Raw genomic sequence first — 18,753 nt, forward strand, 5'->3', positions numbered from 1 at the left:
GCCATTTAGACATATACATACCATCTCATGTAAATCTTGAGGAGACTCAGATCAAATCATTGGCAGCGGTTACTTGGTATCAAAGAAAACAGGTCATATTATCACCCATTTCATACAGTTATTCTTCCACTGAGAGCATGTTTATACTTCAGATATTTATTTTCTTCACTCCTTCTTTTAGATAAAGTCCTTTCCAATCTTTTGCCTACAGCTCAGCTGTCTGACTGTCGGCTACAGACAATATAAACAGATCCTAGAGACAGGTTTGAGGATTTTGTTGCAGAGCACAGAAGACTTCCTTCACTTATGCTTTTTGGGATGTTTCTGAAAGGTGAGACATTGTTAGGACACCTTTCTAAGATTAGAATGAATCGATCATTCTAAATTTCCTATTTGATTAACACACACACACACACACACACACACACACACACACACACACACACACACACACACACACACACACACACACACACACATCGTTCATCCGTATCCCTCTGCCTGTGCTTTGCAGCCTGCCACCATCTCTCCTGTCTTAAAAGAAATGACAAATGTGTCTTGTGACAAAGGATGTCTTGAGATAACAAAGCAAAAAGAAAAAAAGAAAAGGAGGATGCATTAACCGCCTGCACCCAGAGGCCAAAGAGGATCTTCAAGAAAGAGAGGGGGGAGTGGAAGAGGCAGGGTATTGGGAGCAAAGGACAAAAAAGCAGTTTTACAGTATTGGATGAAGTTAAAAAAAAAAAAAAAAAGACAAGGAAAGCAGGCAGCTGATCACAGCTTCAAGAACCACTTACTGTAGATGTGTGTCAGAATGCTCAAAACAGTAATATGCTTTTATATTTGATCTGGTTTAAAATAACATCTTAATACGAAATAAAAACATATCCAGACTCAATCAAGTGACTACTGAGAACAGATAAGACAGATAACAGTTTTGGATCTTTGGTTCCCTCATTTTCTTATCCCAGACTTTAGTTCATTTCCCTTTCTTCTTTCACCTCTTTCCTCTTGAGTTAGGCCTATTTCCTCTCATCCTGCACCTCAGTATAAATGATGCTCACCCTGGGAAGGACCCCTGAGGGATTTAATCTCTAAACAGCCGTTACAGGCAAGATAAATGGTAAGGCAGCTAGCACCCACCTGGGCACCATATTGTTCCTTGAAGTGCATTTGATTTATTTTACCTTGCATGTAGCTTCTTACATTGGTTGAAGTTCAGTAGTGTGTCAAGTCTGAACTCGGTTTGTCTCACAGTTTGATGTTTGACATATAGTGTAACTCTGCTTGAATGTATCCCTGCTAATTTTAAAGGTGTTAATTTTTTTCTTATTTTTCCTTGAAATATAGTATAATTCAAGACAGGCAGACAAAAGGTTTTGACACATTTTTAACAAGTGAATGTCAACTGTGTTGACTGAATAAATGCCCATCACATTATGATTTGCCAGCTCTATATGTACAGTAAGTAGATAATCCACGATAACTGTTACTGATGACTTGTGTGCAAATACTTGTACAGTGGTCCCACGTTTATCACGGGAGTTACGATCCAAAAATAACCCGCGATAGGTGAAATCCGTGAAGTACGCAACTTTATTTTTTTACAATTATCATAGATGTTTTAAGGCTGTAAAACCCCCCAATACAAACTTTATGCACTTTTCTCAGACAGGCATGAACATTTTCACACTTTTCTCTCTTTTTTAAACACTCTCAAAGTTCAAATCTTTGTAGAAAAATTTGACAAGCTGAACGCATTCTGTACTGTACAGGAGACACGGCACGAGATTGACTGACAATGGTCTACAGCCACGCAGAACACAATGTAAAAAACGAAAATAAAAGTGACATGTTGTTGTATAGCAGTGAAGTTAGACCTTCTCATGTAGGACTCTGTATTACAGGAAAAAAATATTAGACTTACATTTTGTTTTAATTCCATTTAAATAGTACATAAACAGTTTTTGGTGATTTTAATGATCGGATCAGTTATGCTGAGCTAACTAAGGGGATTGGACTGTAATCAAACATACCAGAGCCCAGGCTTAGAGAAACTGTGCAGGCCTTATTTTCCTTACATTACCAAGCTTACATCAGCACTAGTATCTGTAGCAGTTAGCAGCATGGAGCAAATTAAAATGACCCTTTAGCATGTTGGATATTTGTCTTTGGTGTGTTGTGACAGGCCTGTCTTATAACCTGCTCCACCCACCTGCACCACCTTCTGTGCTTGAATATCGACCACCAGCACTCGGCTCTGGAGGGGCTGGGTCACATAGATGTACTTATCTCTGATGTTGACTGCTGAGGACCACACACAGTGTTGAGGTGACACCCCCTCACCTTTAGGGCACATCTCCTCCTGGGAAGAGCCAACAGAGGAGAGGAGGAGAAGAGCAAGAGAGGAGGGAAAAGGTTGGGAGGATTTACTGGTGTGTTTAAGATCGGCACTGTGATGCTTTTGTACTATTCATCCATGGTTACCGCTAGGTTAAAAAAACAACTTTCTTTTTCCCCTTTAATGTCACCATGTCCCTTTTATGAAATAATAGAAAATGGTTAAAAAAGAATCTAATTTTCAGAAGCCAAACCTTCTGAAATACAGCTGACAATTCTAAATGAAAAGTCCAAAAACATAAGAAAGATCTGAAAATCTACACCTATAAGGAGCTGGCAACTGCATTTTTTTGCTTTTATTTACTCTGACAACTGACAATTAAGTCTTGACTATACCAATAACAACAATATTATTTAAATTAAAAAATACAAAGCACATTATTTAGCATATTAAGGTGCATATCTTTACTACTGCTTGCTTTATTTCAGTTATACTTTTAATGATTGTCTAAATGGCATCTGTAATAACTATTAGTCATTCTGGATGTTTCTCTTAGAAAACTAGTGTTTGCATCCTTAACATTTAGAGGGCAGACTTTGCAGTAATTTCACTCAAATATCGACTGACTCAACATATGTCCCCTGCAGGCCCTGTAGTCCACCGTCTTTGCTGACGAGACAACTATGCACACACTCCCTCACTTACATTATACTGATGTAATCATTAATGCACACACAGAGGTTGTGTTCCCAGAGTTGCCACCTCCTCTCCACCTCACCAAAGTGGAGAAACTGCTGTTTATAGCAGGAACTGGCTAACACATGGCCTATTGAGTTTGTATTGATCTCTAATACAATTACAGGCTACTGTAAAACCCAAATCCCTCAAAAGAACAAGAACTTTTACCATCTAAAGCGCCCTGCTCGAGGAAAAGGATGTTCTCTAGTGGATTAAAAACCCCAGGTATATAGTCTATATGCTCTGTAGTTGTGAGCTGTTGACTAATGGACATGAGTAATCCTATTACGTTTAGTCAGTTGAGGAGTCATCCAATGACATCAGAGAGGGAGGAGGAGGAAGGATGGCCTCGATCTAGGTGGCAATTTCATACTGGACTGAAATGAAGAACTATAGAATGGACTTAAAAAAATGGAATAAATTAATTAAATAAAACTTACTTTTTATAATTTGGCTTGACTATATACTTACTGACATTGTTTACTAAAAGATGAGCATCTATATTAAACAGCATGAAAAGCTAAATGGCATTTTGAATTTAGAATCGATGATTAGTGTTAATCCACTGCTTGTCATTTTAAATTATGCAATTCAAGGTTTTATCCAACATTTGAACTTTGTGTTCACACGTGGCAAGATGGCGCCGGTGTGTGTGGCTGCTCGTCTGTCACTGCCAAGTTTGTTCCTGTTTATGTTATTTTTAATTTGTGTCATCCATGAAACAAAGTCTCTGCTGAGGTATGATCGCCAGACACTATTGGACCTCAAACCTGTGGTCCAAAATATTGTGTCCTTTGGAGCTGGTGGGCAGCAACCCCTGCCCCCATTTGCATCGGAAACCCCGGGTTACCTGTACCGGGTTCCCACGCTACCTTCCCGGCGAAAGCGTCCTCGTCGCCGGGGTAAACGAAGTGGTCGCTTGGTAAAGCTAAAGGTTTACCTAAAGAATTATTCTGCTGTTTTCCGACCAGTGCATGGATTCTTGCCAAGGCTGTTTGCGTCTCGGCGTTTTCTGGATCCTGTTGATGCCTGTTTGGTGCCTGTGGTCGGCTTTGATGATCATGCTCCTCGGCCTCGCTGCCCATGCCCTCCCAGGCTAAACCTCCACTGTCAACATTATCGGAATCTGAGATCGCTGCGGCGGGTTTCTGGACCCCCTGAACCCCGAGCGCCAACTCCAGCTCCCGCTAGGATTGGCCTGGTGAACGCCAGATCACTTTTAAACAAAACTTTTATTCTTCGGGACTTCTTCAGTTCCCGTGATCTGGATTTTCTGTGTGTGACTGAGACGTGGCTGAGTGTTGGTGAGTCCAGTGTTCTATCTGAACTTTTACCTGTGGATTGTTGCTATTTTAACTCGCCACGGACGTCAGGCAGAGGTGGAGGCACAGTGACTGTTTACAAAAAGGATTTTAAATGTAAGCAGTGTTTTCTACAGCCTTCGTTCTCCAGCTTTGAACTTACCTCATTTGAGGTGAGTCGTACAAACCCGATTTTCTGCGCTGTCATCTATCGCCCCCCGAAATACAATAAGAACTTCATAAACGACTTTTCTGATTTTTTAGCTGGGATTATGCCCAACTATGATAGTGTTCTTATTGTTGGAGATTTTAATATACATGTATGCTGTCCTGATAAGCCACTGGTAAAGGACTTTTTAAGCCTTATTGACTCTTTTAGCCTGGTACAGTCCGTACGTGGCCCTACACATGAGCACGGACACACACTGGACCTTGTTCTGTCATATGGTCTGCCTGTCACTGACTTGGAGATTTGTGACTGTGCACTCTCAGATCATATGCCTGTGTTATTCAACGTTGGTTTGACATATACCGCAGTTAAACCTGGCGCTGCTACTCGGTGCTGTCGGGTTATTAACCCCGCCACTGCTGCGCAGTTTTCTGCTGCTTTTAATCAGCTCGGCGGGCCTTCTGACTTTGTTTCCTCTGACACAGAAGATCTACATTCCTGGTTTAATTCTTGCTGTCAAAAAATCCTGGACTCTGTGGCTCCTTTAAAAACCAGGCAGCTTAAGGCTAAACCTGAGCCTTGGTTTAATGAGAGCAGTCGTGCTGTTAAGAGGGAATGTCGTCGAGCAGAACGGAGGTGGAAAAAGGATAAACTGCATGTATCATTTCAAATTCTCAAAGACTGCTGGCATCGCTACCAGAACACTGTTAAAGAGGCAAAAAGGGAATATTTTGCAAATATTATTTCTTCCAACTGTCATAACCCACGTGTGTTATTTAGGACCATTGACACTGTTCTTAATACTCCTTTGAATGTCTGTTTGGAAGTTTCTCCTGAGATTTGCAATGATTTTCTGAACTTTTTTATTGAAAAGGTTGTCACCATCAGGGCTCTTATCACAGCTCCTGACTCTGACCCCTCTGTCTCTGTCCCTTGCGCTGCTGTTTTCACTCAGTTTGAGCTTGTGACGCTCTCCTCTTTAGAGGATGTGGTTCGCCATATTAAGCCCACAGGTTCCCCACGGGATCCTGTCCCTCCACAATTCTTTAAAGAAATTTTTCCTAGTATACAACAGTATGTCCTTGACATTATTAACAGCAGTCTGTCTTCTGGTGTGGTTCCTGCAAATTTCAAACATGCAGTAGTACAGCCACTGCTTAAGAAACCTGGCCTTGATCACACAGTTTTAGCGAACTATAGGCCTATTTCCAAGCTGCCTTTAGTCTCCAAGGTTTTAGAAAAAATTGTTTTTAGTCAACTGAAAGATTTTCTAGATGAAAATGGCATCTTTGAGGTTTTTCAGTCAGGTTTTAAAACCCTTCACAGCACAGAATCTGCATTACTAAGGGTTTTTAATGACATCCTTCTGGCATGTGATTCTGGTAACCATGTTGTTCTTGTCTTGCTTGACCTAACTGCTGCCTTTGACACAGTAGACCACAATATTTTAATTTCTCGATTACATGATGTAGTGGGTATTGGTGGCACTGCACTCAATTGGTTTAGGTCTTATTTGTCAGATAGAACTTTCTCTGTCAGCCTTCTCGGTTACGAATCGTCTTCTGCTCCTCTGTCATGTGGTGTCCCACAGGGCTCAATTTTAGGGCCACTGCTCTTTTCTCTGTATCTACTGCCTCTGGGTTCTATCCTTAGAAGGCATGGGATCTCATTTCACTGTTATGCCGATGACTGCCAAATTTATTTGACACTAAAACGCAAGGATGCCATCTCCATAAAACCTCTCTTGACATGTCTAGATGACATTAAAGCTTGGTTGGCTCGAAACTTTTTAAATTTTAATAAAAAGAAAACAGAAGTGTTGGTGTTTGGACCCAGTGGTCCCTGTGAGTCCTCCTCTGTTGTTTTAGGATCCCTGGAAGTCTATTTTAAATCTGTTGTTACTGACCTTGGTTTTAAGTTGGACAGTGATTTTAAATTGGACAACCAAATCAGAGCAGTGGTGAAGTCCAGTTTTTATCATTTAAGGCGACTGGCAAGACTAAAATCTTTTCTTTCGAGGCAGCACCTTGAAACAGTGATCCATGCTTTTATTTCTTCCCGCCTGGACTACTGTAACTCACTTTATGTGGGGGTCAGTCAGTCATTGCTCTCACGTCTGCAGCTGGTTCAAAATGCGGCTGCACGACTCCTAACAGGAACTCGAAAAAGAGAGCATATAACCCCTGTGCTGGCCTCTCTGCACTGGCTGCCTGTGTCTTTTAGAGTTAATTTTAAAATTCTTATGTTTGTTTTTAAATGCCTACACAGTCTTGCCCCACCTTACCTCTCTGAGCTTCTTCATCCCCACATACCCTGTCGGTCTCTCAGGTCAGCTGACCAGCTGCTCCTGGAGGTACCGAGATCCAGGAGGAAGCTCAGAGGGGACAGGGCCTTCTCTATTGTGGCTCCAAAATTATGGAATAATTTGCCCATGCATGTTAGAGAGGCCCCTTCACTGTCCACTTTTAAATCACGTCTTAAAACCCACTTTTATTCCTTGGCTTTTAACCTCAGTGAGACTTAGTTTCTTTTTTAATGCAGTAGTTATTTAATTAATGATTTCACTCTTCTTTTATTTGTTTTTTATTTATATCTCATGTAATTTTATTTTACAGTTCCAATGTACAGCACTTTGTGTCAGCTGTGGTTGTTTTAAAGTGCTTTATAAATAAAGTTGATGATGATGATGATGATGAGATTTCTGGTGAGCTGTTTGGGAATAGGATGTAGACTGGCTGGCCACTTTGTTAGTTACACTTGTTCAACTACTCAATAATACAAATACTGAATCAGCCAATCACATGACAGTAAGTCAGTGTAGGTAGGTACCGGTATGTCGTTATTGCCAAGATGACATGCTGAAGTTTAAACTGAGCATTAGAATGGGAATGAAAGAGGATTTAACAGATTCTGAATGTGACATGATTGCTTGTGCCAGACAAGCAGGAGGATACTAAGGCTGGGTATCATCACTGATTTCTAGAATCTAATCGATTCGGGGAAATTTTGCCTCAGACAGTCAGAAATATTGTAATTCTGATCACTTATCAGTACATATCCATATTTTTATATCTATAAAAAGAAAGCTGACACTTGTGAGACTTCATCAGATGTGTACGCATTACAGCAGATGTCTTTGTGTCAAAGTAACAGAGAATAAAACACAGAAAAACATGAAGGAGATTTGATAACTGCCTTAAAAATATTCTGCAGTAGAACAAAAACGAAAGAAAAGCATTAATCAACATCTGAACATTACCTGATGCTGCTGAAGTGAAGCAGAGCAAAGTTACAGAGGTTTTATTAAAGACACAGCTAAGCATTTTGCAATTTTGCGTAATTTTAAAAAGTTAAAAAAAAAGAAAAACAGTGGCCGACAGCGCTGCACACAACGGTAGACTGGTGTGTAATAATAAGCAAGTGAATAATGCAGAAAACAGAGATTTTTAGATGGGAAACTATTCCTGAGAGAGAGAGACGGAGAGCTCTGCAGGAAGTGTGATTTTATTGTGGAATAAAACAGCAAAAGTAAGACGGAATTCATGACGATGCTTATGTGAAGTGAAATGTGAAGCATAGTTTGGATCTTCTTTTGCTGCTGGTTCAGTCAATATCGTTTGGAGAGAGATAAAACCTGCAGCTTCAGAATCCTGCGCAAAAAAAAGACGTAAACACAGTTGTTGAAATTTTGGGAGGTTTAACCTGACATTCTGGCGTTTCGGGCAAAATACATTTATATTTAAAAATTGATTCAGGATTTTAATGAATCAATATCACATTATCCAAGCGATAAATCGATAATCAAAACCCACCTCTAGAGGATACATCTGCAGCAACTGCACAATGCTGTTGTGTAAGTAAATAAGTAAATGCTTATTAGCTACATGTAAATCCAACACATTTTTAGAAAAATATAATATTAAATATCTTATTGAAGTATCACACATGAAAGTCTGTAATAAAAAAAAGGCAAGGCTGTTAATCCAAACCTAACCCTGCCCTGAGTTTCTAGTGGAGTGCTATCGAGTACAGATGGGTTACTAAGACCTGCATACTGGCCTTTAAGCTAACAAATCCACAGAATTAATGTTCTTTCTCACCAAATTTGCAAAGGGTTAGACATGTGGAGACGGCGGGACCCTTTTACAGTGTGTGGGGTCCTCTCTCTTCAGTGGTCAAGTAAAAAAAAAAAAAAAAGTCACTGCTGCATTATGTTTTTATTTTGACGGCAGTTACAGAGATGTTTAGTTTGTTTGTTCTGTTTGATGTTTTTTCTGGTTTCAGAACAATGAAAGGGTGTCCTGATTTACTCCCTATACTCAAAGATCTTGAAGTTAAAGGACAAAATGCCCGAGATTTTAAAAGATAATTGCATGTTTCCCTTATATAAACACCTGGTACCTCATAGTCATTCTTTGTATTATGGTGTAAGAAACTAATACTTTTTACTGACTGCGAGATACTTTTATGTTCTACCATGGCATGATGAATGCATGCCACACCTACTATAAAAAAGTGATGGAGAATACACTGAGTGGCATTCTTCTACCTCACACGTAATTTGATTTTAAAACACATCTGCTCAGCAGTGACAAACACCACCATCCTGAAATCTATTTAGTAAAATATAGAGGAAGCCTGAAACTCACCTATAGGTCACTCATTAGCTAATGGGCACTTTTTGTGTATTTTCTTCTTATTTAATTTATTTCATTATTAAATTCACATGCACTTACATAGGTAGCGACAATCCTCTCTGTCCGCTTCAAATGTCTCCGTATTTCACATTCACTAGGCTGAAGAAGAGTGATGCCCTCATCAGAAAACACGTAGAACATGTTTCCCACACTTAGCCCTAAAAGTCAAAACAAGCGGACAGGAAAACATATTGTCAATTTTTATAAAAAAAAGGGAAGAAATACAAATTTAAAAAATCCAGCTCCCATCTTTTCTGTCATTTGTGATTGGCATTTAAATTTTCCTGCCAGAGGAGACACAGCAAGACGCCAGTTAGCATGTTAGCATGGATGGGCAGTATGTGACTGCCAGCTGTTTGACAGCGCTTACAAAGGCAATTTGTTCACAGTCTAATACAGCAAGAGACATAAATTAAAAACACAATTTTTCACATGTATTCTGCTAAGTCTAAACAGCAGCTAAAAACATAGCAAGGACTCAGCAATCCTATGTTCCCTAACCCTAACAAATTATTAGTCCTTCACATATCATTATTCACACATATATACAGTGCTTAACAAATTTATTAGACCACCTAATAAATTAGAAGAAATTAATCAAGCATAAAGAAATCACTAAAATATTAAAGTCGCATCTTAATCAAAAAATAATGTGCTTTACTATTCTGTCTGCTTTTTGTAAAAACAGCAATTATGAAAAATTATAGAGCCCCAAAATAATTATAGTTTAGCAATAAATCTGTCAATTTGATCACTTTTTTAACCATTACATAAACTTAAAGATAAAGAAAGAAACTGTGGCATAAACGTTTCAGTGGGTGGTGGTCTAATAAATGTGTTAAACACATTGCATTCATATATAAATGCAAGCTGTATGCAAAGACAAAAACTAGTGGTTGATATTGATTTGTTAGACTATTAGGATATTGCTTTTTGCACAAAAGTACTGTGAGGTATCACACCATTTTTATTGCCAAGCAATTTAAAAAATGAAGCATAAACATGCAACATGAGTCATTAAAGCGGAAAAAAATATCTGCTCACTTACAACCCCCACTGTTAACAAGATACAAATACTTCAGTTCAAGACCTTACTCTGTATTCTAAACCACTCTGACTCTTTAAGTCCTGTGGTGAACATACTTTGTAGCAATGTATACAAAAAACCCAGATTTGATTCGTATTCTATTCTAAACCACAGTAAGTTTTTCAATGCGCTGCTACTAGAATGCACGTACTTGTGGTAATGCTGATGTGGTAATAATATTTATTCCATAAATACAGGATGGATTTATATACTGCTGAAAATCACAAGGCTGTTTTTCTTGCAGCGACCATGCTGGGTCTGTGGTATTATTTGTAAAATACATAAAATCCCTGCTTCTGTGCAAATGTTCCCCTTAGGTGTCCTGAAAAAAAATGTTAGAAAGCACACTAAGAAAAGGATGAAACACTTTGAGCATGCAAGGGAGGAAAACTTAAAGAAAAGTTTTGCTGGAAACAAAACAACTCTGAATCTTCTGGACAGGAGGGCAAACATCTTGGTAAGTCATAGCTAGCCAGCTGCAGGCCCTGCAGAGCTACAAACATGCACATCACATTTTCCTATTCACAAGAATGCAAAAGTGTTTTGAGAAGTGTTATGTATTACCTTCTTCTCTCCACAGAATGTTTGCAACTGCACAATCAGCCATTGAGCAAAAGGAAATGGAGAAAAAAAGGAGAGAAAAATATTATTCCAACCCAGCAAAATGCCTTCAGAAACAGGAGATAAGTTCTGTCATGCCATGTCGATCCAAAATACTATGTTTGACAGATACAAAATGTTCCTCACTACTGTTGACAGGTCATGCTTCCTCTTAGATCAAGACATAACTCTTGTCTTCAGAGAAGACGTGGTATCAATTATTCTGTTTAATTTTCTCTGAACCAGGAGCTCTTTTTAGGTATTGCTAACATGTCAAATGATGCAACATAATGAAAGACTAAAATTTTACAGAGAGCTAAAGTATTTAATTTGATAGGTTAAACCTGCTTAAAACTGAGATTACTCCATAAAAAAATGTAGTACCTCATAAAACCTGCTTTTCCCTTTATTGAAACATTTTAGATGACCCCAAAGAGATTTTAGGCAAAGAAATATGATCAGCTTGCATATTTATGCATGAAATTGTCATAAATAACAAGAAAATGCACAGATTTCTGTCAAAGGACTTATGATATTGTCAGTCTCTCAAGACCCATTCAAAGCCATAAAACCCCCACTGAGTTCATATTACAAAGAGCTAATTTTGGACAAGTTAATTGTCCTAGATAAAGTATATTTGGACCCTAACAGTTAATCTGCTGCCTTTCATTTGTCACTGACCTCACTATTTCCCTTGACAGTACCAACTGAAATGTTTAAATTGATTTAAACTCAATTTTATGGACTAACAAAAAGGTCAGTCTTAAGTGTTTCAGAAGTGTTCACAGAGATAAATGATCTTGCCTAAGGGATGGCAGTCTCAGAAGCACTTCATGTTGCAGCTCTGCTGTAAAGGCAAGATTGATAGATACCAGTCTGAGTGAAACACCTGACATTCCTTAAGTGCCCTGGTCAAAACTCAAAGACACCATAAGATATTTGAGGGAAGACCTAAAGGTGGCAGTTCACAGACGCCACCCATCTAACTTGATAGAGATTGAGAGGTTGTGATAAGGAAGGAAGGACTAAGCGAACTGCAAACGTCCATAGACTTAGCCAAGAAGGCACAAAGCGGTAACGGCTACTGAAGCAGCCTCCCACAACTCTTATATTTAAGAGTCTGAATACTTTATTCTGTAGAATTTAGTTTTTAATTTTTAATACATTTGCAAAATGTTCTCAGTTTGTCATGATGGTATTTCAAGTACAGATTAATAGGAGAAAACAGCAATTTTGTTTATTAGGAACAAAAATAAAACTCTTTAAAGTGCTTGAAAAGCAAAAGTGGTCTGAAAATCTCACAGTGACTGCTTTGCTGTGTGTGTTCACAGAGGGGGATCTCTTAACTGCAGACATGATTATTTTGCTAATACTTCTGGTATATTGTTCCTGTTCCCGGATAGGCTGACTGAACTATTCCCCACGAGCAGCTCTTTACTTCAGTGAATCAACCTCAGGAAAACACATTACAGACAGACACAAACCTACATGCTACTGTATTCTTCTGGCGTGGAGTTTTTGATGTCGCCCATAAAATCTGTTGTTTCCTACTATAAAAAAGAATGGGGTCAAATAGAAGATTATTGTGCCTGACATTCATCTTTTATCCGTGCCACCCTGTCTCAGCAAACATCGTTGGCGATGTTTTCACAGTGTCTAGTCATTGCTGAAAAATAGCTTCAAAATAAAAGTTTGCAAAAACGTTACCACAACGTCAGTTTGAGTTATGTCTTCAATTTTAAGCTTAGACATTGTTGTTAGCTTTTCGAGTTAGAGAAGGTTTGAGTTTACTTATTATTTTCTACCTTCTTATCTTTTTTATTGATTAGAATAAAATGAGAAAACAAAATCACGTTATATGAACAGTTAGAAGAGATGAAACATCTCACCTTGAATATGACTCAAAACCACAGCCTTTTGAGTTTCATTCGTCTAGTTACCCCACTGAGGTAATCAACTTCTTGTTAAAAAAATAAGAGCATTCATAAGTCTATGATATTGAAATCATGGACAGGGAAGGGATAATTGTAAGGATATGATGCCACCAATTAAAATTAGATGCACAAAACCATAAACTTAAGCTTAAAAGTGGTGTTTATTAAAAACAGGGCTTAGTAATACTAGTCTGTCTCTTGTATTTGGACAGGTGTTCTGTGGACATCTGTTCAGGGCCATCGACAATCCATATGTCACTGAATAATTACATATGGTTTGCAGTAATCTAGTCTTTACTGTACTTCTCACTTTAATGATGCTCTGATGCAACCTCTTCTCTATGTGGAAACAAAGTCAACACCCGTTTGTCTATGATTCAGTTTTTACTGTTGTTCACAATCAGTTTTGACCATGGAGGTGATGTTGGGGTTTCAGCCATGTGTGGCTTTGGTGTGGATACGATACGATAGCTATATAGTGTTGTGGTTTGATCTTAATACTACTGCAAAAGAAATGTGGCTTTAAAGTGCAGCTGCTGAAATGCTGCTTCACTGTTGGTCTAATATGAATATGGTGATTCCTTCTTTATTTTTCTACCATCTGAAGGCATAGGGAATTGGCTCACTGTCAGCTGACATAAAGCAGTTTTGGTGCTTATTAGGTTCACCACTTACTGCATTAAAAATTTAGGAGATGCATGGAGCATTTGCTGACGCTTGTCTGCACAGGACAAATTTGAGCAAGCTTATTTTTTTTTAAATAATAGAGCTGTCCACATGTTGGTAAATGACTGTAATTTGTTTGTGCTATGTCTTTATTACATGTCTGAATTTTATTTCATTATACATGATAATCTGACAATCGTTTATTGTGGATGATGTTAGTCTTGTTCTAGCCTAGTCTGTATAAATAGGTATCGCTGTGCTAACTTTGCTTAGATTTCTCAACAATTAGTAAGTGCACCATCAAAAAAAAAACCCAAAACTGTTCAAAATTAGCATTTTGCTCTCGTCAAAATCAAGCTCCTGCCTTTCCTTCCTATTGAACATTCAAAGAGGCAGCAGTATAGACAGTGCATCCAGGTGAAGGCAGGCTTGTAACTGTAAGCACAATCAAAACGCTTTGTGAGCACAAAGACAATAAGAGTTCTTATCACACCACCTGTCCAAGGCTTAAACAAGTAGAAAAGCTTAAAATCAAAATATACTTGGCTGCTGGCTTAAACAGCAGAGTCCTTTTCTTTTACAGTAACCTTGCAGGTAGTGGATCCACATGAGCAGCAGTGGGAGGCGAACAGGCAAATTGACCAGTGTTGTTTCTGATCTCAGTGTCATCAGTACCTCAGTTCACCCTTCACAATACTTTCATGTCGGGAGTGATTTTTTCCAAAATATTATTTTCTAAGCTTTTCTTTTAGAGTAACTCTTATCAATTCAAATATTGACTTCTTACATAAATAGTGAACTGTGACTCTGTAGGACTTACGAGTCTTCTTAGCCGAATCTTCAACAAACAGAGACGAGATGTCCTCATCCACTCCCACTTCATTCTTGGCAATGCACGTGTAAGCTCCTGTGTCCTCGTAGCGGACGCTGCCAATAAAGAGTTCACTACCGTTCGCTAAAGAGGAGAGGAAACAAAATCAAACAGGTATACACATTACTGATGCAAAGCTACTATACACTACAACCATATTCAGAGTGTTTATTTTTTTAAAAACAAACTTTTAAATTTATTCAACAAATTCGACATCTTCACTGTGTTAAAATTCTGTGATCGAATCATGAATATATGTGTGGTCGTGCATCTAACAGAAGCACAATGAACCAAATACAATAATAATGCAAGTAATGTGTCATCAAAGGTGCAGGGGAAAAGAGACTAAAGACACCTGGGAGCTATAAACCCCCCCCCCACAGAGTTTGATCAATATTCTTGTGTCCACAGGCATTTTTTATCTCAATGAAATCAGAGACATTGTAGCTACATTGTAGCAGCATGTACAACTTGGTCAGACTCTCTTCTGGTCTATATCTGGTCGCTGTGGTTGATGAATACATTTAATAGTATTCAATCAAAATAATATACATTTATTATCCCACTATCCAACAACAGGTGTCCTAAATTAACAGTACTGGTTAATTTGACCAAAAATATGATATGACCAAAAATATTTATCACGATATACATTTGAAAATTTGCGATAACGATATAACTGACGATATAATTGACACTAGACAAAATACTTTACAACTCCTCAACTTTATTAGTGCAAAAAACAAACAAACATCAATGTATTTTACTTAACCAAGCAGCTGTTTTTTATGTGCATTAAAGTTATATAAAAGTTTAACAGTGCAAATGCAAATTCCTTGCTGACAGTTTAACCAAAAGGCATTTCCAGTGGAAACTGGCCGGCATATCCTCAGCATAACCATGTTTAATATCCACAAAACTTAAAAAGAGGTTATACACACACAATACAGTAATATTATGTTGAAGCGCAGTACGTATCACTCCGCGAGGCTCCTGCCTACGATAGCCGTAATGCTCCGACAATCCATCAAAGTGCTGCGGGTTCGTAGCTTAGCAAAGTCGTACTAAAACATTTGACAGATTTTCGAGCGCCATGCACCACATAAAATCGTTTCGAGGTCAGTAAACACAACCAGAATTCATACATACACACGGGATTATAATCTGTCGATTTTCAGAAAAATCAAAGGATTGATTTTAAGTGTGCCATATTTTCAAAAAAACACGGTAATAACGACGGCCCGCTAGCATGCTCTACCAAAAATAGTGCTTTGTTGTGTATCTGACGGATGAAAGCCAAACCAGTTCCACACCACTGAAGTTGCAGCATTTTTACAAACCAGTTCTGGTTCATCCGTTTCATTCAACGATCTGCTTTCGCTCTTCTCATTCTCCGTCGCCGCCATGCTTTTTCCGCCATGTGCGTATGAAAACAAAGGCACTGCGCATGCGGGTTTTACCCATATTCTATCGCAATATTTCATTTTCTAATCGTTGCCCAACATTATACCGGTATTACCGTGAACGGTGTGATATGGCCCAGCTCTAGTACTAGTAACAACCAAAAAATTTTTTTTTACATTTCTGTAGTGGTAAATTAACCAGTATGCACTATATTTTATATTGCTAATATATAATTATTGTTAAATTTTCAAATTTATTGTTTAAAAAAAGTTTTAAAAAAGTAAAGCACATTGCTATTTATTTTAATTAAGATACCTAATTACTTATTTACTATAATAGTTTTACTGGTTGTATGCTGCTGCACATACATGAGTTACAGTTTTTTCCCGTACATACGTGCAGCACAACACTGTTGCTCTCAAGTTTCAGAATCATATTCTGAATCGATAGCAACAGGTGATGCTGGTGACGTTTAGAGACAAAAGTCAACATCAGAGGTGAGCTCTCTGATGTTTCCTGCGGCATGCTGTAGCTTTGTGATCTAGAGCTGCACTCTGATCCTTCCTGTAGTACTTCGTTGATCACACAAGGGGGATTTGTCACAGTGGAGCTCTTACAATCCAGGATGTATAAAAACATTAAAGCAAGCTTTCATTTTCACCCCTTTCTATACATCACCTGACATAACATTTAGATAACATCAAACATAGGTACCATCCTTTTCCCTCACATATACAGGATACCATGTGTTCCACCTGCTAAAACTTAAAGCATTTTTAATGGAGGTCTTTCTATAGAATCCATAAACAACAATGCCGCACACAGCTTGTTAAAAAAAAGAGAAAAAAACAACAACTGTTCTTCATCTTAACCTTCTAATTCATGGCCAGTGGGTTAGGGAAAAAAAACAACACAGACATTGATGCAAAGCTTTTCACATTAGTGAAATGTCTTTTGGATTCTGATAATAATTCTCTTTTATCGGAGGAAATGCGTGCAATGCTTTGAAGTGACAGTGCCTTAAAGCACTTCTAACGTCTCATGGAATGAGACAGCACTTTAATTACTTCTAATTCATACTGATGTTCTGATCAATTCTTATTAAAAACCACTGAATCAAGCACTTAAATGAGTGTTTATATCCTCTGCATGTTTGCAGCACCTGTGATGATGTGACTGGTTTTGTCTTAAGCTGAAGCGATCTCATTTTCTTAAACGGCTCCCCGCAGGATTACTGCATAGGTGAACAGGACATGTCACCTGATTCAGCAGCTCCTGTTAGCTTTATTGGGCTTTAAAGCACCTTTTAACTCACTGTTGTATTACATTTTTGCACACCACAAGTGAACTGCTTGACCTCAAGTAAGAAAGAGTAAATTAACCCTTTAAGATCTACCATAGAACCAAGTCCGCCAGAGCTTATATTATATTTTTACATGCTGTAGAGCCATTTTTGGGAGCATTTCAAGTTGCTATACATCAATACAACCATTACAGCCTAAATTTTAATAATATGTCGGCATTAAGTGCATAGTAATTACATAAATTGCAAAAAAGTGCAATAAACTACAAAAAAATTGAAAATCGTTTTTGCTTTTTTAACATATATTTCTAGTTAGAGAAATTTAAGAGGCTTATCCCTCAAAACTGTAAATACAAAAAAGTTGCACAAAATAGTTTCCCACCACAGGAAATTTATTTTGAGTGTCTTCATAATTATATTTTTGAAATACACCAATTTTTATATACTGCAGGAAAAACTAAAATAAATATTATAGTGCAAATTTGCAAAAAAGCAGCATTTGCATCAAAATAAACTATTTCCAGCAGTGCAATATGAGTCCTAAGCATCCCAGAAACGACACAGAAAGTCATAAAGTCAAAGATAACTTTTAAAAACACCAGTAAAAGCTCATGAGGCCCTGATGGTAAAAAAACAAACAAACTACATTTCCGCGAAAATGACGTCACTTCCGGTTTTGGGCAGGTAATGGCGGACATGCAAAAGTTCGCGCTGACGTCTATTCCAACGTAGGAAGTGTTACGAACAGCTGATCGGATCGTCAAAGCGTGTTTCTGGAATATTATATTTTTGTTGCTGCAAGTGCTTTTTATGCAGTTTTTGCAAAAGTATATGTGGAAGGAAACCGTGACTTAGGACAAGCTGATGGCATAAGATGTAAGTACAACTCCTCCGGTTTCATATGCAAAAAATTTATTGCGCTAGCTTACATGGTTGCAGAGCTACCGGGATTTAAAAATAGTTACGCAAAACAGAGCGTGCCCGCTCCGACCGACTTTAAAGGGTTAAAAAAAGGTTACATGACACGAGAGAGGCTGCACAGACACACACACACACAGTGATAGTAATTCATCAGTGGTCTCACTTAATGTGTTATCGGCTTCCATCGTGATGCTCTGTAGCCTTATAAATGCTGCTAAACAATTCAGATATATTCTTCAATTAATGCAGCTTAAGTAAGCTACCCTTGACCAACAAGGTAGGTGGTACAGAAATATATTGCCCCCCCCCCAACACACACACACACACACGCACACACACACACACTCCAAAAAAAGAGAAAAAACAATCCACTGACTCTTCTGGGTCAGAGGAATTATCTGTAATCTCACATGTTGAGATTTCCCTGCGTTTCCTGTTTGACAACAAACTAAATGACAGAAAATATGAGGCAGTGTTCTAACAGTGTTTTCAGCACTGCAGTACTTCCTTTACAGTTCAACTGTGGCTCGCAATCAATACTTCTTACTATCAGCTGTCAGTGCGTTGTTCAAATTTTACAGAAACCTATGAAAAAAATGAGGATAGGGGCAACACTTTATATTATCTTTATTAAACTCCCATCAATACAAGTGCGTTGTGGAAATAAAATGGTGAATTACTCTTCCTGTGCTTTGATCACTTTCTCCCCAACCACGGCCAG

The 18,753-nt window shown here is 38.2% G+C and overlaps 1 protein-coding gene across 1 annotated transcript in view; it reads right to left on the bottom strand.

Annotated features, from left to right (window-relative positions):
* The window catches only part of fstl4 (follistatin-like 4), a 230,475-nt gene that overhangs the window by 15,037 nt on the left and 196,685 nt on the right, over positions 1–18,753 (bottom strand). Inside the window, exons 10-13 of the mRNA XM_085470780.1 lie at positions 14,354–14,488; positions 10,898–10,924; positions 9,286–9,404; positions 2,216–2,365 (exon numbers count right to left, since the gene is read on the bottom strand). Coding sequence (XP_085326906.1) covers positions 2,216–2,365; positions 9,286–9,404; positions 10,898–10,924; positions 14,354–14,488 — 431 coding nt within the window. The remainder of the gene's footprint in view (positions 1–2,215; positions 2,366–9,285; positions 9,405–10,897; positions 10,925–14,353; positions 14,489–18,753) is intronic.

The sequence above is a fragment of the Copadichromis virginalis genome, linkage group LG10 (assembly GCF_057382275.1).
Source record: "Copadichromis virginalis isolate Kocher_CV1m ecotype Utaka linkage group LG10, C_Virginalis_male_GT1.1, whole genome shotgun sequence".
Lineage (NCBI taxonomy): Eukaryota > Metazoa > Chordata > Actinopteri > Cichliformes > Cichlidae > Copadichromis > Copadichromis virginalis.